General features: G+C 41.0%; 2 protein-coding genes across 5 annotated transcripts; one reads left to right on the top strand and one right to left on the bottom strand.

Annotated features, from left to right (window-relative positions):
* Positions 1–824: 824 nt before the first annotated feature.
* On the bottom strand, positions 825–11,590 carry LOC110051893 (ankyrin repeat domain-containing protein 66-like). Of its 4 annotated transcripts, XM_020757978.2 has the most exons (5): positions 11,437–11,590; positions 10,776–10,821; positions 8,389–8,569; positions 5,048–5,276; positions 825–4,509 (listed from the first exon to the last, which is right to left on the bottom strand). In XM_020757978.2, exons 3-5 carry the CDS (start codon positions 8,531–8,533, stop codon positions 4,374–4,376), a joined length of 510 nt encoding a protein of 169 aa, XP_020613637.1. In that variant the 5' UTR covers positions 8,534–8,569; positions 10,776–10,821; positions 11,437–11,590; the 3' UTR covers positions 825–4,373. The 4 variants fall into 4 exon arrangements, with proteins under 4 accessions (XP_020613637.1, XP_020613638.1, XP_020613636.1 ...); XM_020757979.2 differs by lacking the exon at positions 10,776–10,821; XM_020757977.2 differs by lacking the exons at positions 8,389–8,569; positions 10,776–10,821; positions 11,437–11,590 and adding an exon at positions 6,605–8,362 and having other exon boundaries at positions 825–1,206; positions 4,356–4,509.
* A 1,938-nt stretch (positions 11,591–13,528) lies between these two features.
* Positions 13,529–27,260, top strand: LOC110051871 (E3 ubiquitin-protein ligase MIB1-like). Its single transcript, XM_020757952.2, has 23 exons — positions 13,529–13,835; positions 14,891–15,062; positions 15,481–15,587; positions 15,797–15,924; positions 16,897–16,963; positions 18,516–18,649; positions 18,828–18,904; positions 19,106–19,370; positions 19,753–19,806; positions 19,931–20,027; positions 20,419–20,555; positions 20,770–20,877; positions 21,435–21,632; positions 21,830–21,981; positions 22,511–22,643; positions 22,925–23,011; positions 23,384–23,512; positions 23,944–24,125; positions 24,573–24,768; positions 25,198–25,276; positions 25,801–25,887; positions 26,025–26,122; positions 26,627–27,260. The coding sequence occupies exons 1-23, from the start codon at positions 13,637–13,639 to the stop codon at positions 26,765–26,767; spliced, it is 3,027 nt and encodes a 1,008-aa protein (XP_020613611.1). The 5' UTR covers positions 13,529–13,636; the 3' UTR covers positions 26,768–27,260.
* The last annotated feature ends 87 nt before the right edge of the window (positions 27,261–27,347 follow it).

The raw sequence follows: 27,347 nt of genomic DNA, 5'->3' as shown, positions 1-27,347 counted from the left end.
TGCTTATTTTTATTCATACGTTGTCACTGCATCGGGCCAAGTGGTCCATACGGTCGAAGCTAATACCGGTTTCTCTGGCATGAAGCGACTAGGCACAGCTCTACTCCCCCCTGGATGGGATGCTAGTCCATCGCAGGGTTACGCCCAGCATTAAATTCCCCAGCACCCATTTATACACCTGGGTGGAGAGAGGAACTGTGAGAATGAAATGTCTCCGGCCAGGGTTCGAACACGGACAGCTCGATTCAGAGTCCAGCGTGCTAACTATTAGGCCTCACCCTTCTGTTCATCATAGACCGGTATTAGAGCTCTATTAGACCTGCGGTATTAAAACTGCAGGTTCGGTCCCCACTGACAACGCACGTGCGCACTTGTCGGTGTGAGCACGTTACATCAGATCTCCTTGACGAAAACAGAATTCAATTTGTTTGGGCTAATTGCGTCTCGATTATTATACATTGGCTAACAGTTACTGGGTAGGTAGTATTGTTACTCAAGCGTGCACATGGCCCAGGAAAGAATACTAAACTATATTGGTTTAGTCACGGTGTACTTCCTGCATGGGCTCCGGATCAAGCATTCCTGGCACGGACCGAGCTTTGGTCATGTGTTATGTTCATAGGCAAGACACTCTCTCCATCCAGACATTTTGATTGCTGGAAATAATCCTAAATTCCTCTCCGAGCACTAACCCTGAGGAAGGAAAAGGAATCCACCTCGACACAACGCAAAGAAAAATTAACCTTTTGACCAGGGTGGCGAAGGGTGGGATTCCAGCACCCGTCTGGCGACGAACCTCCGCAGTCAAAAGAACAACAGTGATGTAACCCTGGGGTCAAAAGATTTTTTTAATTTCACTTGCATGTAATCCATTTTAGTGACAGAAAGCGATAGCTTTTGATTGGCAATAGTGTCGCACAGTCTTCGTTTATTTCCACCAGGATTTGTCTCTTGTACTCTGCCTCCATCCGTACTGCAGATGTTTACGCGCCCATTTACTGTTTCAATAGAGGATAAGCACTCTGAAATAGGGCTGATAGCTATAGTGCTCAGTCTATAATGAAAGCTGAGACAGGACTTTGACTTTATATATCAATTCTTTAAATGTCCTCCTCAAAATTAAACGTCCGATCCATGCTGATCTGTGTAAACAAATTGATCTACACGGTGGCTTTCGCGGTAAATGGGATCTGGTAGTATCTTTCCCTAGAAAAGGTTGAAATTCTGGATAAGCCGTAACACCATGTAGTGCATTCTCAAAGATTTACAAACACAATTTGAAACCAGTATCTCTATGTAGCCTTCTTTCAGCCATATTACGACAGAGTACCGTGTGCACACACACAAAAACAGAAAGCGGAATACCCCCCACCCCTTCTCTCTCTCCCAGGACCATAGTAAATAGGGATTTGACGTCATAACATGAACGAAAGAAACATTCACATGATAACTGATTCGATGTCCAGTTTGAGAAATTATCTCTAATACGTTTTAGGTTCGATCTTTATCTCAAGAAAGGTTGAAAATAATACGAGAATTACTAAGGTCAAGACCAGCAGCTAAATGGAGAGGACGACTCAAGCTTGACGAACACATGACGTGAGCATGACGCATGTTTGACAGATGTATGACGTCATGACGGATGCATGACGCATGCATTTGCAGATGTCGAGCATTTTTTCTCAGCTAAAGAATATGGAGATACTTTTATATACTTTGCAACAATTTGCGATAACGTCGGGTTATTTTCATTACCATACATTGTATTCTCTATTGATCTCTTTTCTGGGAGGCTAAATGTATAGATAAAGTACCCTTTGGAGATTTCAAGTGCATTTCAATGGTTACTATAGGAATACCACGCCGCACCGGTGTCAAATATCTTATTTGCGAGCAAAAGATTGAGTATGAAATAATGACTTCGGTCTTTTTGCAACAAAATTAGATTGAATACAAAAAAAAAGCATAGAAGTTGTGGAGGATGCATTTAAAGAATATTTGAAGGAGAAAATGAGAGAAAAAAATGAGAGAAAGAAACGATCAATAATCAAGAATAAAAGAATCAAGTCTTCCTCAAGTCGGTGTGCTCCATAAATTGATTTTCTCACAGCTCAACATTTCAAGTTTGATCAAGACTTCCTTTGAAAAATGCAATAAAATACGTAATTTGGTGTTTTGTGATATAGAATGAACAAGGTCTTGATAAGAGTTATCAGGTGATAACACTTACCTTGTTAATCATAAAAATTACAATTTCCTCGATCGTGATTGGTTTAAAAAATCTCTTATTTTCCACTAATTCACTTGCCAAGTTGTTATCGGACAGCTTGTTATTGGACAGTTTGTTATCGGACAGTTCAGTAAGCCAATCACATTCAAAGTTGTAGTTTAAATCAACCAATCACAACCTTGGTTTCAACTTACGCCTCTTTTGTCAGTCTTTTAATGCAAATTTCCCCTCTCTCTCATAATTTGGTATTCTTCTTTTCTCAGAAATTGTAATTTTTTTTATGATTAATTGGTGATAAGACTGAGTGGAGTCCAATTCGGTCTGTGATCATACTCGTGATAAACAAGTCGAACTTCCGCCGCGCGGTCGTCCGATTTTGTTATCACTCGCATGATTACAGACCGAATTGGACTCCACTCAGTCCTATTACCATTACTTATACTGGGTTCCATAAAACGCATTATATATACACAGCTTCCCGCCTCAGTAGTCCTATTACCCGTTAATTGGACTGTGCGTGAAACTATGTGCAGTGTTATGTTTAACAATTAGATTATGAGCTCGAAATTTGTATAAAAATCTACTAGTCGTTAAAAAGCTGTAACTAAATCCTCTTCATAGACGCAAAGAAGCAGCCGCCATTTTGAAAACAACCTCAAACTGCTAGGCTGATCAACATCTACAGCAGAATAGATAGTGTTTAGCGTAGCCAATAAGAGGAAGGCATTCGTGACAGGACGCTAGAAGATTTATACTAAAACTGGACAGTGAATTAAAGGTATTTTAAGCTAGTGATATATATTTAAACTGGGAACAAGAGATACGATGCTCCGAAAAATCTCATTCATTCACGATTAATCCCATTGATGCAACTATCCAACTATTTCCCAAATTAGAAGAAACACGGCACCATGCACGCATGATACCGGTTTCGCCCCATGGCGAGTTCGCCCCGACCGAGTTCGCCCCCACTATAAAATTTCTATTTCGAGTTCGCCCCAAAATTTTGTGTTCGTATTTGTGTTCGTATTTACGTAGTTGTTCGAAGAACCATTTCAGTCCGTGTATACTTGATAAGCTTAGATGATGATTGTTTACTTGTTGCAGCCGGGGTACGCATAGCAACAAAGTCAAACGGTTACCGGTCACCTCGCCACCACTAGGGAGTCTCACCACTAACGAGTCGTTGAGTCGATGTGTGGGCGAACTCGGTGGGGGAGAACTTGCCATGGGGCGAAACCGGCAGCTACCCCGTGGCCAATAAAATTTGTAACATGTGTTGGAACTAAAAGTATATCCTTATCCAAGAGAGAAATAATTGGATGTAAGAAAAAAAAAAAAAAGTACTCTGACCGCTAAATTGGGCTTGGCCTTGGCCTTGGCCGTGGTAGTCACCACGGAGTTTTCTCATCCAATTATATTTCTAAATCAATCACAGCTTGTTGTGTTATCGTCTGGTTTAATTAAGGGATGAAGCGCGGGCACAATAACATATCTTCGGAGAATTAACTAGCACCCTGCAGTTCATATTATGATCAGCGTAGCGCAATGAAGAGACGACATTTTGCTAAGCGACACCCGTGACAAAAGACCGGAGACAGACTACGACCAAGACCAAGAACGAAAATTTATTCCATGGACTAAAGTTGGACAACAGGGTTACAAATAAGATATATATCGACCGGACAGATATCCAAATCGACTGACCGAGAAGTGAGGTTGAACTAAAAATGAGACATGGCCATGCCATCCTTTTTCTAACATCACGAAAAAAAGAGCCTGAAGAATTCAAGTTATGAAAATTTGATATAGACTGCTTGGACCTGTGTGACTGGTCATGGTTAGCAGACCTCGCTTAACTTAGTTTGCTCAATTGTTATACTCCACCTCTTCTTTTTAACGCAAAATCAAGTGAAACTGCAGCATTCTTAAGCAGTTATTTGGTGTAAGAGAGAAAGCCAAAGTAAGTCGTCTCCTCTCTACGCGCGTGTTTCGCGCATAACACGTGAGCGACTTAGGCGTTCCTCACGCACTTTCTGAATCTCGTGATCTCCATGACTGCCGCATGGTCTAGCTACAGGTCAGATCACTCATTAGCTGGAAACCAGGAGAAAAGTTTACAAACCGAATGAAGCACCAACCCTCAGCTTGTTACATCTGCTACTTTGTCCTGAAAACTTTCCAGGCCTTTCTCAGCCACGATACGTGAGATCTTCCTTGTATTAGAGCGAAACTTGTCCCGAATGAGAAGTTGCTTTTGAACTGATGAATCTTCGGCGCTAAGAAACGAAAATTTAAAACAATACATTAGGTGCAAATTTGGCACTGGTCAACACTACGTTTTCGTGGGGAAAGACTACTGAAAGATGGAGACCACACAAGCTTAAACTGTCTGAACTTGTACCAGGTTTGTCGCATCTGATTGGCTGAGGAGAATATTAGCCTCTCTCTGATACGTTAAGGGTTGCGGCACAAGTTCCTCGATCAGCTATTGGCGCGGCTCAGAGTTCAGAGTCAAGCGCACGAGGTTTGATTCTCTCTGACCGCTCGCTCTAAACCACGCGCGATAATAGCTTTGCAGCTATCCTCTCGCGCCACGCTCCTATATTTAATAGACTCGCGCGTTTTGCAATTGCAATTATTCGCCAGTTGCCTTAGTGGATAGGAATTTAACAATGTATCCCTTCGCTCTTGAAATCAAAACGATCACCCTACAAGGAAGGCTACCTAAAATTAATAGCGAAGCTGCAATAGGTTCCTTGTACAACCGCCTTCTTCAGTTCTCGAAAAATGAAAATCAATTCAACGACAGATTACCTTTCCAGAAGTTCAACGCAAGCTGTGTGTCCATAAATCTGAGCTACTCTCTTTGGCGTATCCCCAGAGTTATCTGCGATAATAACAGGGGCCTGGTGATCAACCAAAACTTTGAGCACATTCAAGCGCCCAGTCTCCGCCGCGCAGTGAGCTGGTGTCCAGCCTCCCACCATGCGCGCGGTAGGATCAGCGCCGTATTCCAAGAGAAGCTTCACACACTTCCCATGACCTGAATGGATTAAATATACAGAAGTCAAATTTAAAAGTATTTTTCCCCTAAAATTTTCGTTTAACTTGTGCGTATTCAGTTTCGTTTCGAATACATTACTGACCGATTACAATAGTTTGGACCAGTTAAACCAACAAAGTAAATTTTTAACAACCATGAGAGCTTGGAAGATGTCACCCATACAAAGTTACCATGCATGTGAGAAAACATTTGAAAGATAAGATACACAGATACACAGCAGTTTAAAACATCGTTAAGTTCCGAAAGCCATCACCGGAAAGTAGCAGCTTAAAATCGTCGATTAAAAAAGTGATTTTTTTTTTTACCTGCGAATCTCGCGGTACCCTAAAGTCATTTACTTTGTTTATCACTGTCAAAGCTATCACGAAACTGAATCTAGGACACATCGATAAATTCGAAATAAAATTTAAAAAATTAGCCGTCGTGGTTTCACGTTGTTGTTTTGCAGAGGACGGCAAAGAAATGTACCAAGAATTATAACGCATATGCACAGCCATTGTTCTCCTCATTAAACCTTTTGTTTAGCGACGTTGTCGTTGCCGTTGCCGTCGTGGTTTTCTTGAACTCCTTATTTTCGACGGTTCAACATGTCAATAACAAAGCCATGCGAACAAAACCGACGGGTGATCGGAGAACTTCGGAGAATAACGAAGAGTGAGATTTGCGCAACCGGTTTCCGATTGCATCAGACTCCTTTCAGGATTTACTCGTCAGGGCCGGGTTGTTCAAAGCCCGATTAAGCTAACCCAGGATTACCGAGAATTTTGATTTGAGTTTTGTAACTTTTCGGTGAGGTTTTATGTTTATACTGTATGTGCTTCAGTTTTGAGTTTGGCTAAGCTCAAACTACACAAAATGTAAGCAGTAAAAAATTTATGCAAGAAAAATAAATACTTCGGTTAACTTTTAATCATGGGTTAGCGTTAACCGGCTTTCGAATAACCCGGCCCAGATCGTTTATGCCTGTGTTTGAACATTCTTCGGATTGACGAAGTTTTGCACGTGAAATTCGGTAATTTAGGCCGGTTTAAAACCACCGGAATAATATAACGGGTCAGACGCGTAACTTGATTCACTTAGGCTTTGCAGTAGAGCGGCAAAAAGACGATTAATCAAAGATTTCAATTACTCTGAAAAACCGGCCGGGAATACCCAAAACATGTTGCAAGCATTTAGCCACACACTACAAAATCAACCCCCGAAACGTTATACCTCAGTGACAACCCTGGCATTGACGTATGTCCAAGTTCTTGGTAGAGCAAAATATTCATTGTGTTGAAGAATTTTCCGGGTTCAATTTCGTTTACCTCTGTGCGCTGCCCAATGTATCGCTGCCCTGTCTCCCCACTCTTCATCTCTTGAATTAACATCAATCTTTCCTCCTCTGATGAAACTTCCCAGCTCTTCGAGCTTTGTGTCATCTCCTAGCGCGCAAGTCTCGTGGAGAAGCAGGTCATGGCTGCTACTAAACATCGATTTAGCGGGCGGCTTATCTTGATTTGTCATGTCCACCGAAACGAACAAGACTCTGACGAAGGAGCTATAATTTGTTCATCTACACAATTTCAGTTTGTTTTCTAGTGTCACCGGTACTTGCGAGTAAACAAGTTAAATTTACATCTATTTGGCCAACATGTCTCGGGTGCAGGTAGTTTTGTTTGATTTTTGAGAGCTGGTATTGTTTAACGAGAGTGGAGCTATAGCTCATTGTGGCGAACACCTCTCAAGGGACAATATACATAATAACTTGTATTGGTTAAGTAGTTTTCGCTTGAATTCTTTTCTTATATACGTACAATCCTAAAACGTAACCATTAGAGCAAGACAAAGATTTTAACGCCATGATTTAAGAAATTCACACAACCCACTGCTTTAAAACGTCAAACCGTCTGTCAACCTCATCGATAATAATCGAATTGTAAAGTCTTCGAATGTTTTTTCTGTCTTCCTCGAGCTAATCTGAGACTCCGCAAGAAGGCAAAGCGTGGACTAGTATGTGATATCGAGCGAAACGGTTAACGCTACTTGGAGCAGCTTTCAGTCTTTCATCATAATATCGCTGATGCGAAGTAATCTTGACTTTTATTATATCTCTCAGTTATTACGCGCGCTGTGATTGGTCAATTTAGCGAGCCGTACTCTACTGTACGGCCCGCTAAAATTTAAAGCTGTGTTTGTTGCCATAATGTTTCGTGATTTATCACCAAGTGTTCTCAACTTTTATAGCAAGTAAAAGTTTAAAATTTTCTTTTACTTAAAATTGTTTTTCTAAACCGTGCTAACAACTTAAAAACGATTTCAAATTGACTCGTTTTGTTTTCGACGTTCTTCAGAAATTTGAAGCTGTTACGCGTGAATAGACTGATCGTTCCCGAACTCGTCAGACACACATCGGAGATATAATTAATACCTTACTAACCTCGTCTTCTCGGTTCGTACTGTAAGTTACGGATCATCGTTTTTTTCCCCGTCGATTTATGGCCCGCGCGCTTTGGCCATAAATCGAAGGGGAAAAAACTCGCGACCGGTCCGTAACTGTCTCCGTAACTTACAGTACGGACCTCGAACTCGGTTAGTAAGAGGTATATATATAGAGTGGAACGCCGTCTTATAGTCACCTCGTTATTACGGCCACTTGTTTGTCCGGCGAAACGCCGATAGAGTTACTTATAAGGCCACCTTTTTAATATATACGGCCAACGGCAACATTCTGAAATCCCAACATGTATAATCCTTCATCCTTTACAGCTGTATAGAAGTGGAATTGTGATATATCTTTTAAGATGTCACTGAATTTAGACCAGTCATGAAATTTGACCCTGCCCCATTAATACAGCCAAATTTTCATGGCACGTCGGTGACCGTATTAACGGGGTTCCACTACAGTAACAAATGGAGAGGGATGGACTGAGGGGATGGGAAGAGAAGCCTATACAGGCTAAGCAAATCATGAATATCTCGTCCCCAGGTGTGAAACGCGTGGGTCGAGCGCTGTTCTATTCAAATGCGTGAATTTGATGGAGCCTGGGAACAAAGCAGACACAATGGACTAAAAATCACTTAAATTACAAAGAATGACAAATTCTCCAACCTCTGGAAGCTGCCCAGTGCAGAGCGGTCCGATCGCCGAAGTCTTCGTCTTTGTGATCGATATCTATTCGATGAATCATCAACATGCTCTCGAGCTGCTGATATTCGCCGTTAACAGCCGCTTCATGTAGGACCAACTCTGTCATCCCTCTAGTGCGCTGCTCATGCAATGAGCGGATTACCTGCAAACATATCAACTATAGCTAGAACCGGCGAGTCTTCTGATAATGATAAGCCTGACTTTTCATAAAAGAGGATGGTGATAAATGGCATTTAGCGCCAAGGAAATCTATTAATTTCTCGCGCGTAATATCAGCAAAGATCATTATAACTTAACTAAGGAGCCCACTCCCCGCCGTCCTGTCAAAATGGTAGTTGGCTAGCATCTCTGACGGACAGCCATCTTAAAGAGGCCTCGCTATCACGGAGATTTTGCTGCATTTTTGCTCATACCGGAAGAGGCGAGTCTGTGTCCAGAACGCGGCAGTGTTGTTGCATCGCTGCCAGCTATTAACAGACATGAAAGAAAAGTTACCCGTCAACAGCGATTGGATTTGTGTGCCCTGCTCTTGGACTAGGTATGACATACGCCAATTGAAATTGTTTCTTTTCGGAAAAACTCTCAAACTGAACACTTTCTGTACACGGAAAATCACTTTATATGCAGACTTTTCAACCAACGCTTTGGAAAACAGAGTACGTTTGTGCACTTTCTTCGAAAGTGCCGCTTTGCCTGCGATTGAAGTGTTCCTCTAATCTAGTTCACCATCTCTCTAGATATTAAAATCTCATTGACACTGAAGATGTCATTGACTTAGCCCACTTGGGGCCTCAAATGAATTCCCTTTGATGTAATTCATGTTCGCTTTTGCTTTAAACTTAGATTGTGCCGACTAATTTTTCAACTCTTTGTTATTGTGGCTGAAATGGAAACCGCGTTAGTTGTCTTGCCTTTATAGAGGATGACCAAATTTCAGAGGACAGAAACATTGGATGGGTCTTTCAGCTGCATCAACTGGTGATTAGAAAAATCTAAGGCCGGCGTAACTTCAGCTAATACGGTATTTGATTCAGCCTAAAGAGTGTTCGAGTAACGATCGCTGAAAATCCAGTTTACGTTATTAAATTGTCCTTTCACTACCTGCGCACGGTTTACAGACTCTTTCTGGAGCTTTCTGACGTAAAGTGTTTTTTGGATTCCCTCGTTTTGACCGCCATCGAAACCCTTCTTGCCAGACGAAACACATTTTCTCTGGCTGTGGACACGATTTTCAGCGAGGCTTTACAACATTGCAATAGTCGTTCGAATTTTCTGGCCTAGGTTTTCTGCCTTTACATATTTTCTTTTGCATTAGCGAATGCCAGGCCTAGCCTGCTTTCCTCCACCGTAGCACCACAAGTGCTCCAAGCTCGCACTGAAATGAGCGTCCCTGTACTGTCCACAGACCCTCTGTTTTGTCCTGAGTCCGTCGAGATCGCAAGCTTAGCAAAATATTAACCCGGCGCGTGGGATATGAAGGAACCAAAACGCAAGGGGGAGTACGAAGGAGCATGAATAAAGATGAACCCCTTTGCTTCAGGTGTGTTTCCTTGTTTTCCGTGACGTTCACGTTCTGTACACAGATAAAAAGATAATGACTTATCCAGACATTTTCACCAGCTCCGCTTTCGAAAACGGAATTAAATTAAGTGCTCCGGATTCTAGTTCCTCATCTCTCATTTACACTGAAGGTCCTGAAGAATTGACTTCGCGCACTGTCGACCTTAAATGAATTTCTTTTGTGCATTTCTTGTTCGCTTTTGCTTTAACTGCAGATTATGCTGACTTTTCTAATGAAGCAAAGGAGCGGGAATCAACACGGTTAGCCTGGGTAGCTGGCGGTTTCGGTGGACTTTTTCGGTGGACTTTAATTCGTGGCGGGGAACAAAAGGCGAAGGCGATGCTGCGTGCTGAGAATGGTGAGAAGACAACGAGGGAGAAACCGCCTGCCCGCATCCACGGGTGTCTGCATTCGTTCGTCGCTCGTTTTGCGCCGCGAAACTCCATCGAAACCGCAAGTTACGCAGGCTAGGTGCGATAAACGAGTGCGCAGTGCCTTGTCAGGTTGGTGCTTTGTAAAGTGATATCTTTCCTACGCAATCCTTCCGCGTACCGTACTTCATGGATGCCTCCCCGATACCCGTTCAAACGAACGCGCGCAATCGTTTCTCGCACAGTTCCGTTCTGTCTCCACGCCTAAGATAATTCAAGCTTTGTATATAGATACTGCGTGTCACAATTGGTAACGTTCTTTGTGCGGGATAAAAGCTCTGGAGCAGCTCGACTTCGGAAAGGATGTAATTGAGCTCATCGAAAGCTCAAGGCAAAGAGACGGTACTGAAACATACCTTTGAGCCGGACCGCTTTGGTTATTTGATGCTTCTGAGCCAGGTTCTAAGGGACAAAAAGTATTTCAGCGCTATTTTCATTCGTAGCCGTCCATTTTTAAACCTTTGTTGATCCCGCCTGATGTTTCATCAAAGAGCCTGCTCACTCGACTAATTTGTGTCTCACGCATAAAATGAATCACTAGTAGTTTGCGTGACATTTTAAAATGTCAGAACAAAACCTAAACACCGCTCAAAAGAAGTGCGATCTCAGCAGAGCTCAAGGGGAATCATTCCCTTTTCGCTTGCGACAAAGGCATCAAAAATAACATTAAAGTGCAATTAAAATCTAAGTTATTTATGCAAAACTTAATCTGCGTTTTGTCGGGTATACAATAAGGCCTCATCAAGCAATCGAAGATTTAATTGAACTTTTCATCGGTCGGTGTTTCAAATGATTTCAATGACGCCTTCGCTAAATGTTAGATTGAAAAAATATTCTGAGAATGAGAAAGAATACAGATAAAAACAAAAATTAAAAATCGAATAAACTGCTCTCATTGAAACACGCACGGATAGTTTTGTCGCATACATTTAGTGATTTCATAACACTTGACCGCTCGATCACAGGAAATATCCGTCAGTAGTACTAAGTCAGTACAGAAAATGTAGAAGAACTCACCTTTCAGAACGTATTAGTCAACCAGTTATCCTGGAAAAGACTTGCCGATGAATAAGTCGAGACTCTTGTGTTCTAAACGGGAAGATCAGTTCAGTTATTCACTGAGAAGTCAGTTGGAGCACACATCATAACTCACGACCGGCGGTGCACAGGAATGTTTTGATCATTTGAGAAGCTGTTTCCAGTCCCTCACGTTTCCTGCGCGGTGTTATATCAGTGACTATCTCGATATAACGAAGGGCCCAAGTGGCTGGCACAATCAATCATAAAAAATATGTTCGCCATAACGAGGTCTTGTTGTTAATCGGGGTTGTTATTCATATATTTTAGATTTTTACTATTACTGGGGCGAAAACTATCACAGTAGAACCCCGGTAACTCGAACTCGAATAACTCGAATTTCCCCGCTAATTAACTCGAACCAGGTCCCATTTCCCTCGGATTTGACCCCACTTTTCAGTCATTTTAACTTGGTTAACTCGAACTCGGATAACTCGAATTCCCCGCTAACTCGAACTAAATTTCGTTTCCTTTGATAAAAATTTACCGCGATAACTCGAATTCTGGTTAATGTAATTACATACATACATACATAATTACATACATAATTTATTTGATAAAGCAGGTTGGAGATCAAAATTGGCAAGACGTTAAGTCCTGATGTGGACCTGCACTATCTAGGGATGTCATCCCATATGCATTAGCTTTTCTTGTCGTGTAATCGGTAAAAACACTCAAAACTAACACCACAGCAATTTGATTTTAATTAGTGCAACCGACCGTTAACATCTTTGACAGTCATTTCCCAATGTTAAGAGTCATACCGGATGCGGTGCCTTTAGCTGTCACTGTATACAGAAGTGCTGAAAAATCAGTAAACTATCAATTATTAACATGGCAAGTTGGATATTCAGTCGACCCCAATAACTCGAACCCCCGCTAACTCGAACTGTTTTTCGTTTCTTTTCAGAGTTCGAGTTACCGGGGTTCTACTGTATTAGTATTAACTTCATCTTAAGTGTCCACGTTTGTAGGGATTTACGAGTACCTACAGGAGCCCATCACCCGGAGCCTCCATACGTACTTTATCTTAGAGTCAACCCTTTCCAGTATCTTTCTATTTTTAGAACTGTAATTAGCGCAAGGGTCTCTCGATTTCCCACGAGATATCTTGTTTCTGCCGATAGAAAATACAAAATAGAGGGTAAAAGGGGGGGGGGGGGGGTTAGTCTTTGATGTAACAAAGAATGGTCTTAGCTCGGGTATCATTATTGGCATTATTGGCATTATCGGACAATCTAGTCCATAATTTTAGCGTGTGTTAGTAATTGTACATTTCCTTAAACATTTTCTGAGATGGCTTTGGAGTCCGATTCTTGATCGGCAGATGCGGTGACAAGAACCACAGACATAAGTGGAATCAGTGGGTGGAGCAAGGGCCCTGGCCTTCTGACGTTCTCTCCTGGTGTCCACTGTGATGTGCAGAAGCTTTTCTCCCTCTCGTAGGGCTTCGGTGCAATTTGTTTTCCACGCACTCCTGTCACTGGCAATAGTCTCCCACGAATCGATTGGAAGACCAATGGCCTGCATGTCCCTCTTCGCCACGTCCTTGAAACGGAGCTTCGGTCGTCCTACCAGCCTTTTTCCTTGTACTAGTTCTCCGGGTATCTCGGGTATCACTTGGTATTGAAAAGGGGTCGTGTGAAAACTCCCATAAGAGCTGTTTCTAAAATTAGAAAGATATGGGAAAGGGTTGGCTCACAGGGTTACTACGGGAGATGGAGGCTCCGGATAATGGCTCCTTGTACCTACGGTTAACTCGCTTTGGGCTAAGACGGATATTGTGTGCGTCGTGACCAGCAAAAGGCTGAAACTGGTTGATGTTTTGAATTCCATAGAGGAATCTGATCAGGCAACGTTTCTTAAGCTTAAAAATTGTCTCTTCCCTCTTAAAACGAGTCCACTCGCAATGACTAAATTAGCGAATGAACGGTAGTCACCAACTCAAGGCGTCTACCTTTAAAGAAAAGCAGGCAAACGTTGGAACCCGGGAACTAGCGGAAGTTGCACGAAATCGAGGCAAATCGAGAGGACAATGGGCACGAATAAACACATGGGTAATATTTTCAGCACGGAAGGAAGATGAACGATGACTTCTGTCGCAATTTCCCTTCGTGTATTCGGTATTTTCGCAGGTTAAATGGAATACGTCGGTTATAGAGTTGTCAGAGGACCCGATTGGAGATGGGGAAAGCAAGACGGAGGCGAAGGGCACGTAGGAACGGTGCGGAACTTTGAAAGTAACCAAGAGGTTGTTGTCGTTTGGGATAACGGGACGGCAGCCAACTATCGATGTTCAGGCATTTATGATTTGAGAATTTTGGACAGCAGTCCCACTGGTAAGCTTTCGATCAGCTGGAGATTTCTTTGCACTATCGATCGGATTACAATACTTAGCGTGAAAATTTGTCTTCTCCAATGGACGGTATATAACTTTGTAGCAAGTTTATCAACCGGCGTTTTTCCCTCAAACAACTTTCGGAATCGATCATTTCGCTTTTCGAGTATGAATTGAAGCAAATGACTTAAGATGAAATTGGCTAGCCATCTGTACTTTCTGTCGTTCCAATGAGAGCTTGTTAGATTACATATTGAGAATTATCGAGGGAAATCAGCCCAAAGAAACCCCTCCAATCCAAACCAGGAACACATAGTCGATGTTGTCGTCCTAGTTACTTATTGGTTTCCAGACAGGAATTCTTTTGCTAATAGAAACTCTGTGGCTAAGATGGCAATGATCAGAAACACATATATGTACTATTTTTTTTTCTTTACGCACACAGATAGTTTATACTCAAGAAAAATAATATTTATCTTCATTATTGCTTTTGTTTAGTATATATTAGATACGCCTAACTACCGCGTTTTACTGTGCAGTAACTATATCTTACACACATGAAATAAAAATAAAAAGAGACTCTTAAAGAAATGCAAAGTATTGGATAATTTGCCCTAGTTTGACGGTTATAAATTTACATTGTAAAATGCCTGTCAACGTGCTCAAAAAAGTGAGAAATTATCTACATTTACATTTTACAATGTATTTTCCTCTTGTCTAAATGGTACGCCCCTTGAATAGATTCCCTTTATCCCTGCATGGTGTGGAGAAATCTGGAGAGTGCTAGTCTGTAGTTAGTTACACTGTATTTTTGAATCATAATGCAAAAAAAATTTTGTATCTGGTAATAACATTGAATTGAAACTCGTGCATCATGTTGTAAAAATATTAATTGATACCAGTCATACACTGTGTGCCACATAAGACATATTTAGGTAAGGGGTATCTAACAGTCTTATTACCCAGGCAGATATGTATTTATACTGTTACAGTAAGTAGGAAATAATATGCAAGGTTGTTGTCTCTTAGAATAATGTTAAGCGAACTTTCTTCCAGGTATAAAGCATGATGGTAGTATGTGCGATGGTTGTCGCATGCAGCCAATTTATGGAATGAGATGGAAGTGTGCAGATTGCCCAGACTACGAGTTGTGTAGTATGTGTTACCATGGAGACAAACATCAATTGCGACACCAATTTTATCGGATTGATAGTCCCAATGCGGAAAGGTAATTTTGGCATAGTTTGTCAGTGGTAAATGATAAATACATCAGAGTATTATTTTTAACACCATAAAACATTATTTAATTTGACCACTATAGTCGTGTGACAATATGAAATGAAGGCTAAGTTATTTCTGAATCGTAAGAAAAATCAAGACTCTTCCTCTTTTCTTCCAAGTTTTAGGGATTTAAAATACTAATGTGCAGTTTAGGACTGGCACTATTTACGCATGCGAAATCATATTATTTTTCAAAGCAAACATTCCCCCATATAAAATTCACCATTTAGCACTACAAAACGTTCCAAAATAGCTTTCCTTTAAATTTCGCCCTCAGCAACCCCTATATTTTAGCAACCCCCCATATTTTAAAAGTTGTCTAGGCTTGTGATTGCTGTAACAATGTACTTTGTGTTGGCATACAGGGTAATTTGTGAAGCACGACGAAAGAGCAAGAAGGTTACAGCCAGAGGAATATTCCCAGGTGCAAGAGTTGTGCGTGGAGTTGACTGGCAATGGGAAGACCAAGATGGTAAAAACACTTTTGGACAGTAGATAGTAATGTAAAGAAATTCATTGATGTAATGTATGTACATTTGTATGTCTTACTATTATTATTATTATTTTTTTTTATTGACTGCAAATTTTTAAGAGACTTAGTGATTGATCCATCTTGGTTTTATGATACTTTTTGATATTAAAGGTCGTAGTATCAATGAATGATGTATCTGATTTATCTAGGTGGCCCAGGTCGACGGGGAAAAGTAACTGAGGTTCAAGACTGGAGCACAACAAGCCCACGAAGTGCTGCTTACATCTTGTGGGACAATGGAGCAAAAAATCTTTACAGACTTGGATTTGAGGGCATGGTATGACAGACTGACTTTTGTACTAAAATGTGTAGCATCCTATTTAATCATAACATCAGTGACAGGAATACTAAGTTTATTCTTACATGTAGTAGCACTTTAATAGACACAGAGAGAGTTAGATTGAACAGCTGACATAGCCAGATAGTGTTTCCAAGTGCTCCCAGTGTTTTAAACAGAGCTTTACATGCATCACGAATGGGGCATTCCTCAACAGTTTACCCTAGATATTTCAAGTTGTAGGCATTCACCATAAACTGGAGATACATACATGTGCACTTAACTAACTAACTATATAGGCAGCATAAGCTGATGTGGACCTGTGGTTGATTAGGAGTTACAAAATAAATAAAAAAAGAAACCTAATAAACCTAATAATTACAAAAACGTGTAAAATTCTAAAATATGATCACAAGTTAAATTAGATATTTTGGCTTCGATTTTCTCGAAAACGAAAAGCAAACTGGCGAAAAAAACAGCAAGGCATTGTTAGGTAGGTAAATTGAAAGCCATATGCAAAAAAACGGACACTTTTGACGAAAAAAAATTTTTGACCTAAATAGTCACTTAGGAGGGTTTTCCACTAGCATCTTCAATTTGATAAATCTTTAGTGTAAATTATTGCTGATTGGTTGAAAGAAATTTTGTCAATAACTGTAATACAATCTTAAATTAATTATTAATATTTGTTTAGCTACAAGATTAATATCAACACTTATGTCTAATCAATGTGATCAGTGGCTCATCGATGCAATCAGTAATTTTTCAATGACTGAAAATTTTGAGGCCTATTTATTCTTCATTGATTGGTTATTGATCATAAGCAATAATAAATGACTAGTCAACTTATCACCCATTGATTTGATTGATGTCATTGACATCATTTTCCTCAGTTAATTATAACCATCCTTGGTCCTTTTTGAAACAAACTGATCGTCCAAGTTTAACCATTGTTTGTATTTCTCTTTTTAGGCTGATCTTAAAGTAATAAGTGATGCCAAAGGTGGTTCATTCTACAGAGATCATTTGCCTTTATTAGGTAATCATATATTTGACTATTACAGTCAAACCAAGTGATGCGTACCCCTCAAGATTACATTAATGAATTTATTATTTGAATATTGAACCCGCTAATTGTTTGAAGAATGCAATGATGAATTGATTATTTGAATATTGAACCCACTAGTCATTTCAAGAATGCAATAATGAATTGATTATTGGAAAACTGAACCCACTAGTCATTCCAAGAATATGGCTAATGGGTTTAATGTAAAAAAAGTCAATTTAATATTGATTTTTGAATGACTAGCAAGTTCAATATTCAAATAATCAATTCATCACTGCATTCTTGAAACAATTAGCAGGTTCAATGTTCAAATAATCAATTCATTAACGTAATCTTGAGGAGTACGCTTCACTTCGTTTGACTATAAGGATGATCTAGGATACAGATCTACATGTAGGCCATGATCAGTGTTCCAGATAAGTGAGGGGTCTCAGGTCCAAAACCCAACAAGGTCAGCTACATGACCCGATAGAAAATTTATAAGGTTTGGCAGGAGCAGTAGAAATTGGCCTGTTGGAATTCCTCAATGGCACCCTTCCTTGAAAAGGCATCTGGAACCCTGCATGATTATCTGTTGAACTCCTGACATATCCCAGAGTACCCCTCTCTCACAGTCTAAACTAACTAAGTAAGTACAGACTTAGTGTGCAACATCTGCGTCATTAAGTTTTGAGTCATCTGCAACCTTGATCTTCACACTCGTGACAAACTTGTTTCCTTTTCTGGGTGAATTGTATCAGCTAAATGTATATACATGTATGCAAGTTCACCTGTTGCATCAAGGGGCCATCAAACATACTCAGCTGTAGTAGGTGTCACAGGTTATGGCTCTTATTAACAGCACCGGTAATATTGCACAGCACCCTCCTTTAAGTACACTGTAAATTAAAGAAATGGAAATTACCACTTTCGCTACTGTCAATCAATCGTTCGGTGGCTCCTCCCAGCTTCTGACTACTGCCGAGTGCGCGGTAATCAAATCAAATCGTTGAGCACAGTTCAGACAACATAGTCGGAAGCTGGAAGGAGCTGCCGAACATTTGATTGACGATAGCGAAAAAAACGCATTTGTCAGTTGAGCTTTGAATTTTAGAGTCCGCATGTTATTGAAAGGTGCAGTAATGCTGCTTAACAGCAAGAAATGTAAGTTTATGCAGCTTATGAACAAAAATAGCTCTTTTGAGAGCCACCAAACTTGTAAAAGCAATGAGTGATGCATACTCTGATATTATTAGTTTATTATAAGTTCTTATTAGCTTGCTATACAAACTTACATGAAAAGTGTTAATTTTTGCAAATTTACGGCACATTGTCCAGATGTTCTCACAGACATCAGCCGCATCCCTGACTTTAAGGGAAAATTTTGAGTTAAAAGGTGCGGCTTATCTGCTGGTGTTTACAGTAAAGGGTTTTGCACTACTAACAATACACCTGAATATATGCCTGAGTGATATTTATTAAATTCATTGCTTGATAATTATTATCGAACAAATCTTAGCAATGTTTATCTTTACGTGTACTGTAGGTGATACCCGGCCTGCAGGTCGTGCCACAGGTCAAGGCTTACAGATTGGAGATCAAGTCACTGTTGACCTGGATCTAGAGATTGTACAGTCACTGCAGCATGGGCACGGAGGCTGGACAGATGGGATGTATGAGGTGGGAAAGTCTTGAATGTTGTAAACACACTTCACATCCATGCAAAGAACTTTTATGCAAGCCAGACAAGTGCTTTGTTTCCTCTTTGCCCAAGTTGTTTAAATCAAAATTTTCAGCTTGATAAAATCTCAATCAGTAGCGTTTTTTGATACTTGTGTTGCTTGCATCTTGGTCCTAGACTCTTACAACACCAGGAACAGTGGTTGGCATTGATGAAGATCATGACATTATGGTGTTATATCCCACTGGCAACAGGTAAGAAATACCTTTGATCTCATGTAAAATTATGCAAATTACATTGATCTATCCATCTGACTTCAACAATATACATGAAAGTAGTGAACCATTAAAACGGATTGATTGACTGTGCCTCCAATCCTTGTGTAATGGGAAACATAATTTGTTGAACGTAGCACCGAAGCTTACTTCATGTACTGTTCCTCTCTTATCCTTAAGGTGGACATTTAACCCAGCTATCTTGACGAAAGTGACCACTGGTCCATCAGAGACTTCGGACAGTGTCCTTTCCCTCTCCACCCCTTCAGCCATCTCTCCTACTGCAGCGTTGCCCAATCCTGCATCCGGATCCAGTACAATCTCGCCAGGGGCTGGCTCCTCATCACAGTTTGTTGTTGGAGATTTGGTGCAGATAAGTAGTGACATTGAAAGGGTCAAGTTGCTACAGAGAGGGCATGGAGAGTGGGCAGAAGCAATGCTGCCAGTGAGTTATTCGAGTTAATAAAATTTTGGCTTTAGTGTGTACCAACTGGATGAGTAGATTTATGACAGTTTATCAGTCAAGAGCATTTAACTACAAAGTCATGTAGGTGTAGTCTGATTAAAAACATACAATGTAAGAACGTGTTTGTGAGAGCTTCAAAGTATTCAGATATGCAAAACTGTTACAGAGTCTCCCAAATTGACACATAAGGACGTTTTCTATATCTTTAGACTCTGAACGCTGGAAAGAGTTTATTCCACATCTAAGTTAAGAAGGAGTTATGTCGACAGGCACACCATTATATGAAGCAAAAGTGATTTCATTAAGTCTTGATGTTTTCTCTTTTGCTTGCTCACGGGTCTCTTCATTTCCCTTTTTTCAGACTCTTAGCAAGGTTGGCAGAGTGCAACAGATCTACCATGACAATGATCTTAAGGTTAGTTTACAACAATGGAACTGCATACTGTAGATTTGTGTCCTGCAGTGTGCTCTCTTTTGATAATCCATTCAATGCTGAATGATGCAAATTGATCTTACACTTATCTGTTGCCATGCTGCAGGTGGAGATCTGTGGAACATCATGGACCTACAATCCAGTCCTTGTGACTAAAGTAGCATCCACAACTGACCCTTCATCTCTTGGGGCTTCAGCTGGAGGTATGACTTACTGGTTTGACAGAGCCATGTCATAATACATGCTACATATATGCAAAGTCATTTTCTTGTGTTTTACAAAATTAAATTCACATTGAAGAAAAAAAATACTGCTAGGCCAGAAAAACAGTAACATGAATGAACATGGGCAAACAATGAAGATGAACTGTATATGGTACTATTCTCAAGAAATGCCATGCCATTACATACAATGTAACTGCTTCCAACTTTGTTCTCACTGGTTGAGGGTTGGATTTTGGGAGTCAAACACGGTCATGACATAGTACTCACCACTGACATTTTTTTCCATAGACCAGGTAGATCTTTTACTGCCATTGTTTCACTTGCTGAATATTCATAGAACTGAAGATTTGAAATGTTGGTTCCCTTGTAGCTGAAAGATTATCAGCTCTCCTGAAGAAGTTGTTTGAGACACATGTCCCAGGCGATGCTGTGGAGGAACTAGTCAAGGCTGCTGCGAACGGAGATTCGCAAAGAGTTGAAGAACTTTTAGTCAAGGACGAGGCAAATGTAAGTGTAGAGTCCTATTCCAACAGTAATCCTTTAGTCTGCACGCATTGCGTGCCTGTAACACCGGCTTTCCCAGTTGACGATTTTCCCTATTCTCATCACAATGTAGCGATATTGTAGAGAGAAATAAGATGTTGATCAGTCCACGCTTGGTCCATCTTCCTTTATGTTGCTTCTAAATACATGTAATATCTGCCTTGTTACCTTACTTCAGGTCAATGGTGTGTTTGCCGGCCACACTGCTCTTCAAGCCGCCAGTCAAAATGGTCACGAGGATACTGTTAGAGTCCTCATTAAATATCACGTTGACTTGGAGGCTGAGGTATGTTTTAGGTTATGTTATTCCCTTATTGTTTTCAATGTAGAGTGGTCCTTGTGCGTTTTACTTGTCACTTGAATTGAAGTGGGAAACCAAATCTTGGGTTCCAGCCGATGAACAGGAACGTACACGGTATTTGTTCGGACAGACGGTTCAAATCTGTCTGCAATCACAAGCTACCACCTGCCTGAAAAACCTGGTTGAAGTTAACTTAGGATGACAGTAAGGGTTTTTTTTCTGGAAAATCAACTGACTAACCGAAAGTGAGGGAAAAACAGGCGTATGGTAACAAAACTTCCATTGTTGCGTTCCAACTAGAAAAAGGAGGAGTGCCTCAGCAAGTAGTCCAGAATGTAAAGAATACCCGAAAGCTGTCCGACCAGTGTGTTTTTCAACCAAAAGTTGCGGCTTTTTCCCATAACATGGTAACCAACCATGCCTTCGGCTTGTTTTCGAGAATTGACTTCGTGCTCAGAGACATGCCGTTCGTGCCACTACCTTTTTTTCATTTCAAAAGAAGACACATTATTATTATTATTATTATTATGTTTCACATTCAGGACAAAGATGGCGACCGTGCAATCCACCACGCGGCGTTTGGAGACGAGGCGGCCGTCGTGGAGCAGCTGGTCAGAGCAGGGAGTGACATGAACGCGCGAAACAAACGGCGCCAGTCACCACTACACGTGGCTGTCAATAAGGGCCACACGGGGGTGGTGAAGAAACTTCTTGGTCTGGGATGTCACCCCAGCCTACAGGTGAGGGGATAAAATCTGGGTGCTCAGGCGCAGCTATCTAAATGTGTAGTTTTGTGTGGTTTATAAGGATAATTTCTGCTAAAAATGGTAGATTACTTAACTGAACAAAGTGTTAATTGAAATATTAGGCTACCAGTAAGGAGATTTTTATGCTAAATTCACATGATATTAATCGAATACATTATCGTTGTATTTAGGATACTGAAGGAGACACTCCGTTACATGATGCCATTTCCAAGAAACGTGACGATATGGTCACGATGTTACTGGAGTCCAATGCTGACGTGACAGTGGCAAATAACAATGGTTTCAATGCTTTGCACCATGCCGCTCTTCGTGGAAACCCAAGGTGAATGAGCGCAATTTTCTTATGAACCAATCTCTGTGTAGCAACCCTATGCCATCAACCAATTAGAATGTAAAGCCAGTTAAACGTGAAAAGCGCAGGAAAGTCGCGGAAGCCATTTCACGGTTACTTTTGTTTTTGAATGGCCGCGTGTACAATGTCCACCTTCAAACTGGTTAACTATACAGAGGAATCTCTTGAAAGGAGACTAGTCTTAGCTAAGATTGGTTTCCATGTGATCGCTGCGATCGCTACAGAACTTACGACTACCGGTTTCTATATCATCACCACAAGCGAGCGCTGCGATCGTCGAGATAGAACTGAGGTCGCAACGATCGCTGAGCGTTTTTAGCAGTGATCTTGGCAATCAAATGGAAACTAGCCCTCAATAGTTAGGCGGGGTTCCACTCTACCATACTTGGACCAATTAAAAAGCTCAGCAAATGCAGTAACAACCATTACACTGATCTGCACAAACTCGTTCACACTTGAAGGCGCAAATTAAAACACAATTATTTGTTTTCTTGTGCAGTGCCATGCGTATTCTTCTCGCCAAGCTCCCTCGGCCATGGATCGTGAATGAAAAGAAGGATGACGGGTACACTGCCCTTCATCTTGCGGCACTCAACAATCATGTAGAAGTCGCCGAGCTGCTCGTCAAACAAGTGAGTCTGGTTTATTTCATGCCGTAAACCAAAAGGGTTGTGGAGAGTGCATAATGCAGTCTAGTCATTGTCTGCGTTAGTGGTGTTTTAGATCTGGACATTGACTTAATGTATGTTTGCAATCTTTTGGGGACACACGATGTCTTAGTGTATTCTATTCTTTTTTATTTTATGTTGAGATTTTCAGATAGTTAAAATATGTCTTCGACAACTCAAGTGCGACAAAGTTGAGTTACTGCGTTTTTCTTTAGTTCTTTCTCATGGAACTTTTGTATTTTCAGGCAAAAGCTAATAAAGATGTACAGAATACAAACTTACAAACACCGCTGCATCTGGCAGTGGAAAGACAGCACACACAGATAGTCAGGGTAAGTATTGAGTAATCGCTTCAGAAAATGTCATCGATCTCTATCATCATCGATAGTTGTCAACTTTTTTTGCCAACATAACAACAACAAAGCTGAGAACATTTGCGTCCGTCGGGAATTTGACATGGGAACCACGCTTGGAGGAGTGTTAAAACTGAAATAGCAGTAAAAACGGAAAAAGTAACACAAAGTCGAGTTTGAACAAACTACCTTGCACAAATCGTTTCTGTTTCGCTGTTTTCCCCGCATAAACGTCCCCCAGGTCGTAAATGCGTTCTAGAAGGCCATGTGCGATATCCAACGTAGTGATAACATTGAAAATGAAATGCGTTTATGTGTCTGTGGTTGCTCTTTTCTTCTTGATACATGTAGCTTTTAGTCCGTGAAAATGCCAAGCTGGACATCACAGACAAGGACGGTGATACACCTCTTCACGAGTCCCTCAGACATCACACTCTGTCCCAGCTGAGGCAGCTACAGGACATGCAAGATGTCGGCAAGGTATAATAAACACGTGTTACTAATTCGTTCAAATGTTAGCATCAGGTCAAACTTCCACTCGGGAACTTTCAGCAGGGTCCAAATTTAATTCAGTATTGGTCAGAATTTTGCAAGTCTGTGCGAAGGGACTTGTCAACTTTCGAAGTACTCACGAGTGGCCGAGAAAGGCTTTTAATTGGAGAAACAATTGGTATGATACGAATGTTACGAAGTTTTTTCGACAATAGGCATATTTTTTGCCGAAAGAGAAGATAGGCGATGGGGCAAAAGATAAAGTGAGCGCCACTACCATCAAATCTACTCAGAAGTAGAACAGTTTGCATAGGCTCACATAGACACGTATTGCGTACAGAGCTCTAAGCACTCCAACCCTTGTCGCACTTTATGGGCTACCTAATAGTTATTGATTGCCTTTTGTTCTCTCTTTGCAGCTTCTCATGGGTTTAGGAACACAAGGCACTGACAAAAAAAGCAGCGCGTCCATCGCGCTCTTCCTGGCGGCTAATGGCGCGGATCTGAACATAAAAAACAAGAAAGGACAAACTCCGTTGGATCTCTGTCCCGATCCTAGTCTCTGTAAATCGTTAGCCAAGTGCCACAAGGAAAGGGACGGGTAAGAATGGAGCTAAAACATGGCTCCTCAGGAGCCTGAATAGGCCACAAGAGAGGTGTCCTTATGAAGGCAACTTAGAGGACCTTCATCGAGCTTGAGTTCGAGATTGAATTTATAAGAATCTGGCAAATTATCTAAATTCATTCGGTATATCTAGTTGTGTTACATAGTTAGCTATTTTAGTTAGCTAATTCTCATGCTGGATATGTAAAGACCGGTTGTAGTTTCAAACACGAACATGGAAAAGTCGTTGTCGGGTTCTCTTTGTTCAAAATAGCTGCAGTTTGATCATTTTACGTTTAATGTATTTGTAGAGGACATCTAAGAAAAGTACCATTGTGTATAACGCAGGTGCAAAGCAATTTTTACTCATATTACATACACTTTTTGTTTGACGATGCATCCGCTTCCATTTTTGTCTATGTCCTTGCCATCTTTCCTTGGCAGGGGGACGCAAAAGAACAACACAGTCACCCTGGCGGATGTAGACGAGAACGAAGGGTTGGACGAATGCATGGTTTGTTCCGACATGAAGCGTGACATGCTGTTTGGACCGTGTGGTCACGTGGCAACCTGTTCCCTGTGTTCACCGCGCGTGAAGAAATGCCTCATGTGTAAGGAGACTGTACAATCCAGAACTAAGGTAGGAGCTACTTTCAATATTACCACTATTGTAGTCGGTTCGCTATCTTTACTTTGGTTGTCACGCAACAATATCTTCGTAACACATTGCTCCTGTGTTTTCGTCATGCGACGCTTCAAGGAGAACTGTTGCGTTTACGTTGCAAATGAGCGGAATCACTCCAACAGCTTAAAACAGTCATGGGTTCAGAGCACTGTAACTGACATTTAATTAACTAACTAATAACTAATATGAGTCTATTTAGTTAATTTTATCCTTTAAGTGTGGTTTTAAAAATTCCAGCAAGGCTTCCCCGCCGTTTTTTTGTGCGATTTTTTTGACCTCCCGTTTACCACTGTTCACTTGACGAACCACAAAGAAAAGCTAAAGAAACTTCTCGCTTGAACACTGTCCTGTGCTGATTGGTTTTATTTTGCGTTGCCATTTCAGATCGAAGAGTGTCTTGTCTGTTCAGAGAAGCCTGCAAGAGCGCTGTTTAAACCATGTGGACACATGGTGGCTTGTGAAAGTAAGTTTTGAAACATGTTGATCATTCCAAATAACTGTTCTCAGATTATTTATGACAAATCTCCTTACCGATCTCGATACATTGCTTTAAATGCTACTTTTGAATTTGATGTTATGTCAAGACAGTCACTTGTCTCCGTAATGTCTTGGTATTGTGACGAAAAATGAGCGAATATTCGTAGAGCTCGTTACTTGTCCCATTAGCTTATTTTGTTTAACTTGGCTTGTATATATACTGTAAGGTAATAAGTCCATACATTTAAGTCATACCAACTTTGGAGAGCTTTCTTTCTAACTGGGGTGCATTAACGTTTTTAGCTGAAGAGCAACTGGTTTTCACAGGCGGGCAAAGTAACCTATTTGGACTGAACTTCTTTGTAAGAAAACCTTTCCACTAGATGGTCAAACCAGGCAGGCAAAATCCTCCTTGCAGCTGGTCAATTTGCCGGTGCCCGGCCCTTAATGAAACCCCTCATTTCTTCGCTCTTTTTGGTACAAATATGAATGTTGCTTTCGTTGTTGTAGACTGCGCCTCACTGATGAAGAAATGTGTGCAGTGTCGAAACGCAATCGAAGAGTCTGTACCATTTATTGTGTGCTGTGGAGGAAAAGGTTTGTAAAAATGCGTTTTGATGAGGATTGTTTTAATTGACCGTGGGCAACCCCTCTCTCCCTTTCTCAGACCACTTCAGGAGAAAGTGTTGCGGTTTACCCAGCAATTCTTGAACATTTTTTGTGTTGTGTTTTAGCGCCGCCCGTATGCCAGACGAAATCAAGTGGTAAACCCGAGATTAGCCCGCAAGAATTCAGTCACTTGCAACAACAGCTACAAGACATGAAGGAACAGGTATGGAGTTTTTACTTTACATACAAAACACTTCTGTTTGGGCATAGGGAAGTCTGGGATCTACCGTGAGTAGTGACGTCACCAAATTGCACAAGCCGATAGGTGTAGGGAGTAGAGAATCCCTAGGATCTAGGTCGCCGGTTCAGCCCTAGTCTTGTACTAAATAGCGTAGAATTCTGAGAAAGTCCCCTCGCCTGAAACTCTCTCTCCCTCAGTCGCTAAAACTCCTGAGATAACTTCACCCACCTTCCTAAACTTACATGCAAGTCCAAGGGCATTATTTAACACGATGTCGCCTTTAAGTTGTTAGCACCCTTTTACAGAACTAGTTTTGCATTTTCTGTCGTTATCTTGTGTTTTGTGAGGTCAGTACGTTGTATAGTTCTACTGTGCAATTTTTTAATTTGCACTGATCTAAAATATGGACGCGTGATCTCCATTGCATTTGCGAAACATTTCTGGAAAACCGCTGTTACATTATTTCTCTTTTTCTTTCCTCTTTAGACGCTGTGCCCAGTTTGCATGGATCGAAAGAAAAACCTGATATTCTTGTGCGGTCATGGCGCATGTCAGCTTTGCGGAGATCGCATGCAAGAGTGTCCGATGTGTCGCAAGCCCGTGGAAAAAAGGATTCTGCTGTTTTAACGGCAAAGCCTCCCCGAGAAAACGTTTTATCGAATTAGCTAAAAACCACAATACTTCAACGGGAAGTCGTAGTCCAGGATTAAACGCATTCTGGAATTTTTTTAGGGAATAAACTGGTGTATCAGATGCCAAAGATCATTGCTGCAAATGGATCTCCAAGAAAGGCTAGCCAGAGAATACATGGAGTACTAAAACGCGAATCTCTACACTAAAAATAACAATGGATCAAAAACTTGTAGTAAATTAAATAATCTAAGACGAACAGTAACTGAAAAGATCCTGGAAAGAGCTTCAAGGTCTATTGTATCCTGTTCTGACTGGTGGTGTTTGCCACAAATGAAACGATGTATTTATAGCGCAATGGCGAAGAACAGACAATGCATGTAGGAACAAATGGGTGTGGACGTTTTAGGCCTTGAAACCAGAAAACGTCTTAAACACTCATTTCTTTACTTTAAGACACCAGTAGCAGATTAAAATATGATAAACCAAAGCGGATTTGTTGTTGGGTTACGCGCCGGGATAGTTCAAACCCGTGGCACTACATGAATTTTTGGTCAGGGCTGGGACATTTTCCGAA

The sequence above is a fragment of the Orbicella faveolata genome, unplaced genomic scaffold (genome assembly GCF_042242905.1).
Source record: "Orbicella faveolata isolate gen_17 unplaced genomic scaffold, um_ofav_v1 contig_47, whole genome shotgun sequence".
Lineage (NCBI taxonomy): Eukaryota > Metazoa > Cnidaria > Anthozoa > Scleractinia > Merulinidae > Orbicella > Orbicella faveolata.
Note: the sequence above shows the minus strand (reverse complement) of the source record. Positions and strands in the feature narration are given on the sequence as shown.

Bases quoted from the DNA above. Each gene is read 5' to 3' on its own strand.
- LOC110051893 (XM_020757977.2), bottom strand. From the start codon at position 6,803: ATGACAAATCAAGATAAGCCGCCCGCTAAATCGATGTTTAGTAGCAGC. The intron at 5,277-6,604 runs GTAAACGAAATT...TAATCCATTCAG, and splicing joins ACATTGGGCAGCGCACAGAG to GTCATGGGAAGTGTGTGAAG. The intron at 4,510-5,047 runs GTAATCTGTCGT...TTCGTTTCTTAG, and splicing joins TGCGTTGAACTTCTGGAAAG to CGCCGAAGATTCATCAGTTC.
- LOC110051871 (XM_020757952.2), top strand. From the start codon at position 13,637: ATGGAATACGTCGGTTATAGAGTTGTCAGAGGACCCGATTGGAGATGG. The intron at 16,964-18,515 runs GTAATCATATAT...CGTGTACTGTAG, and splicing joins AGATCATTTGCCTTTATTAG to GTGATACCCGGCCTGCAGGT. The intron at 21,982-22,510 runs GTGAATGAGCGC...TTTCTTGTGCAG, and splicing joins GCTCTTCGTGGAAACCCAAG to TGCCATGCGTATTCTTCTCG.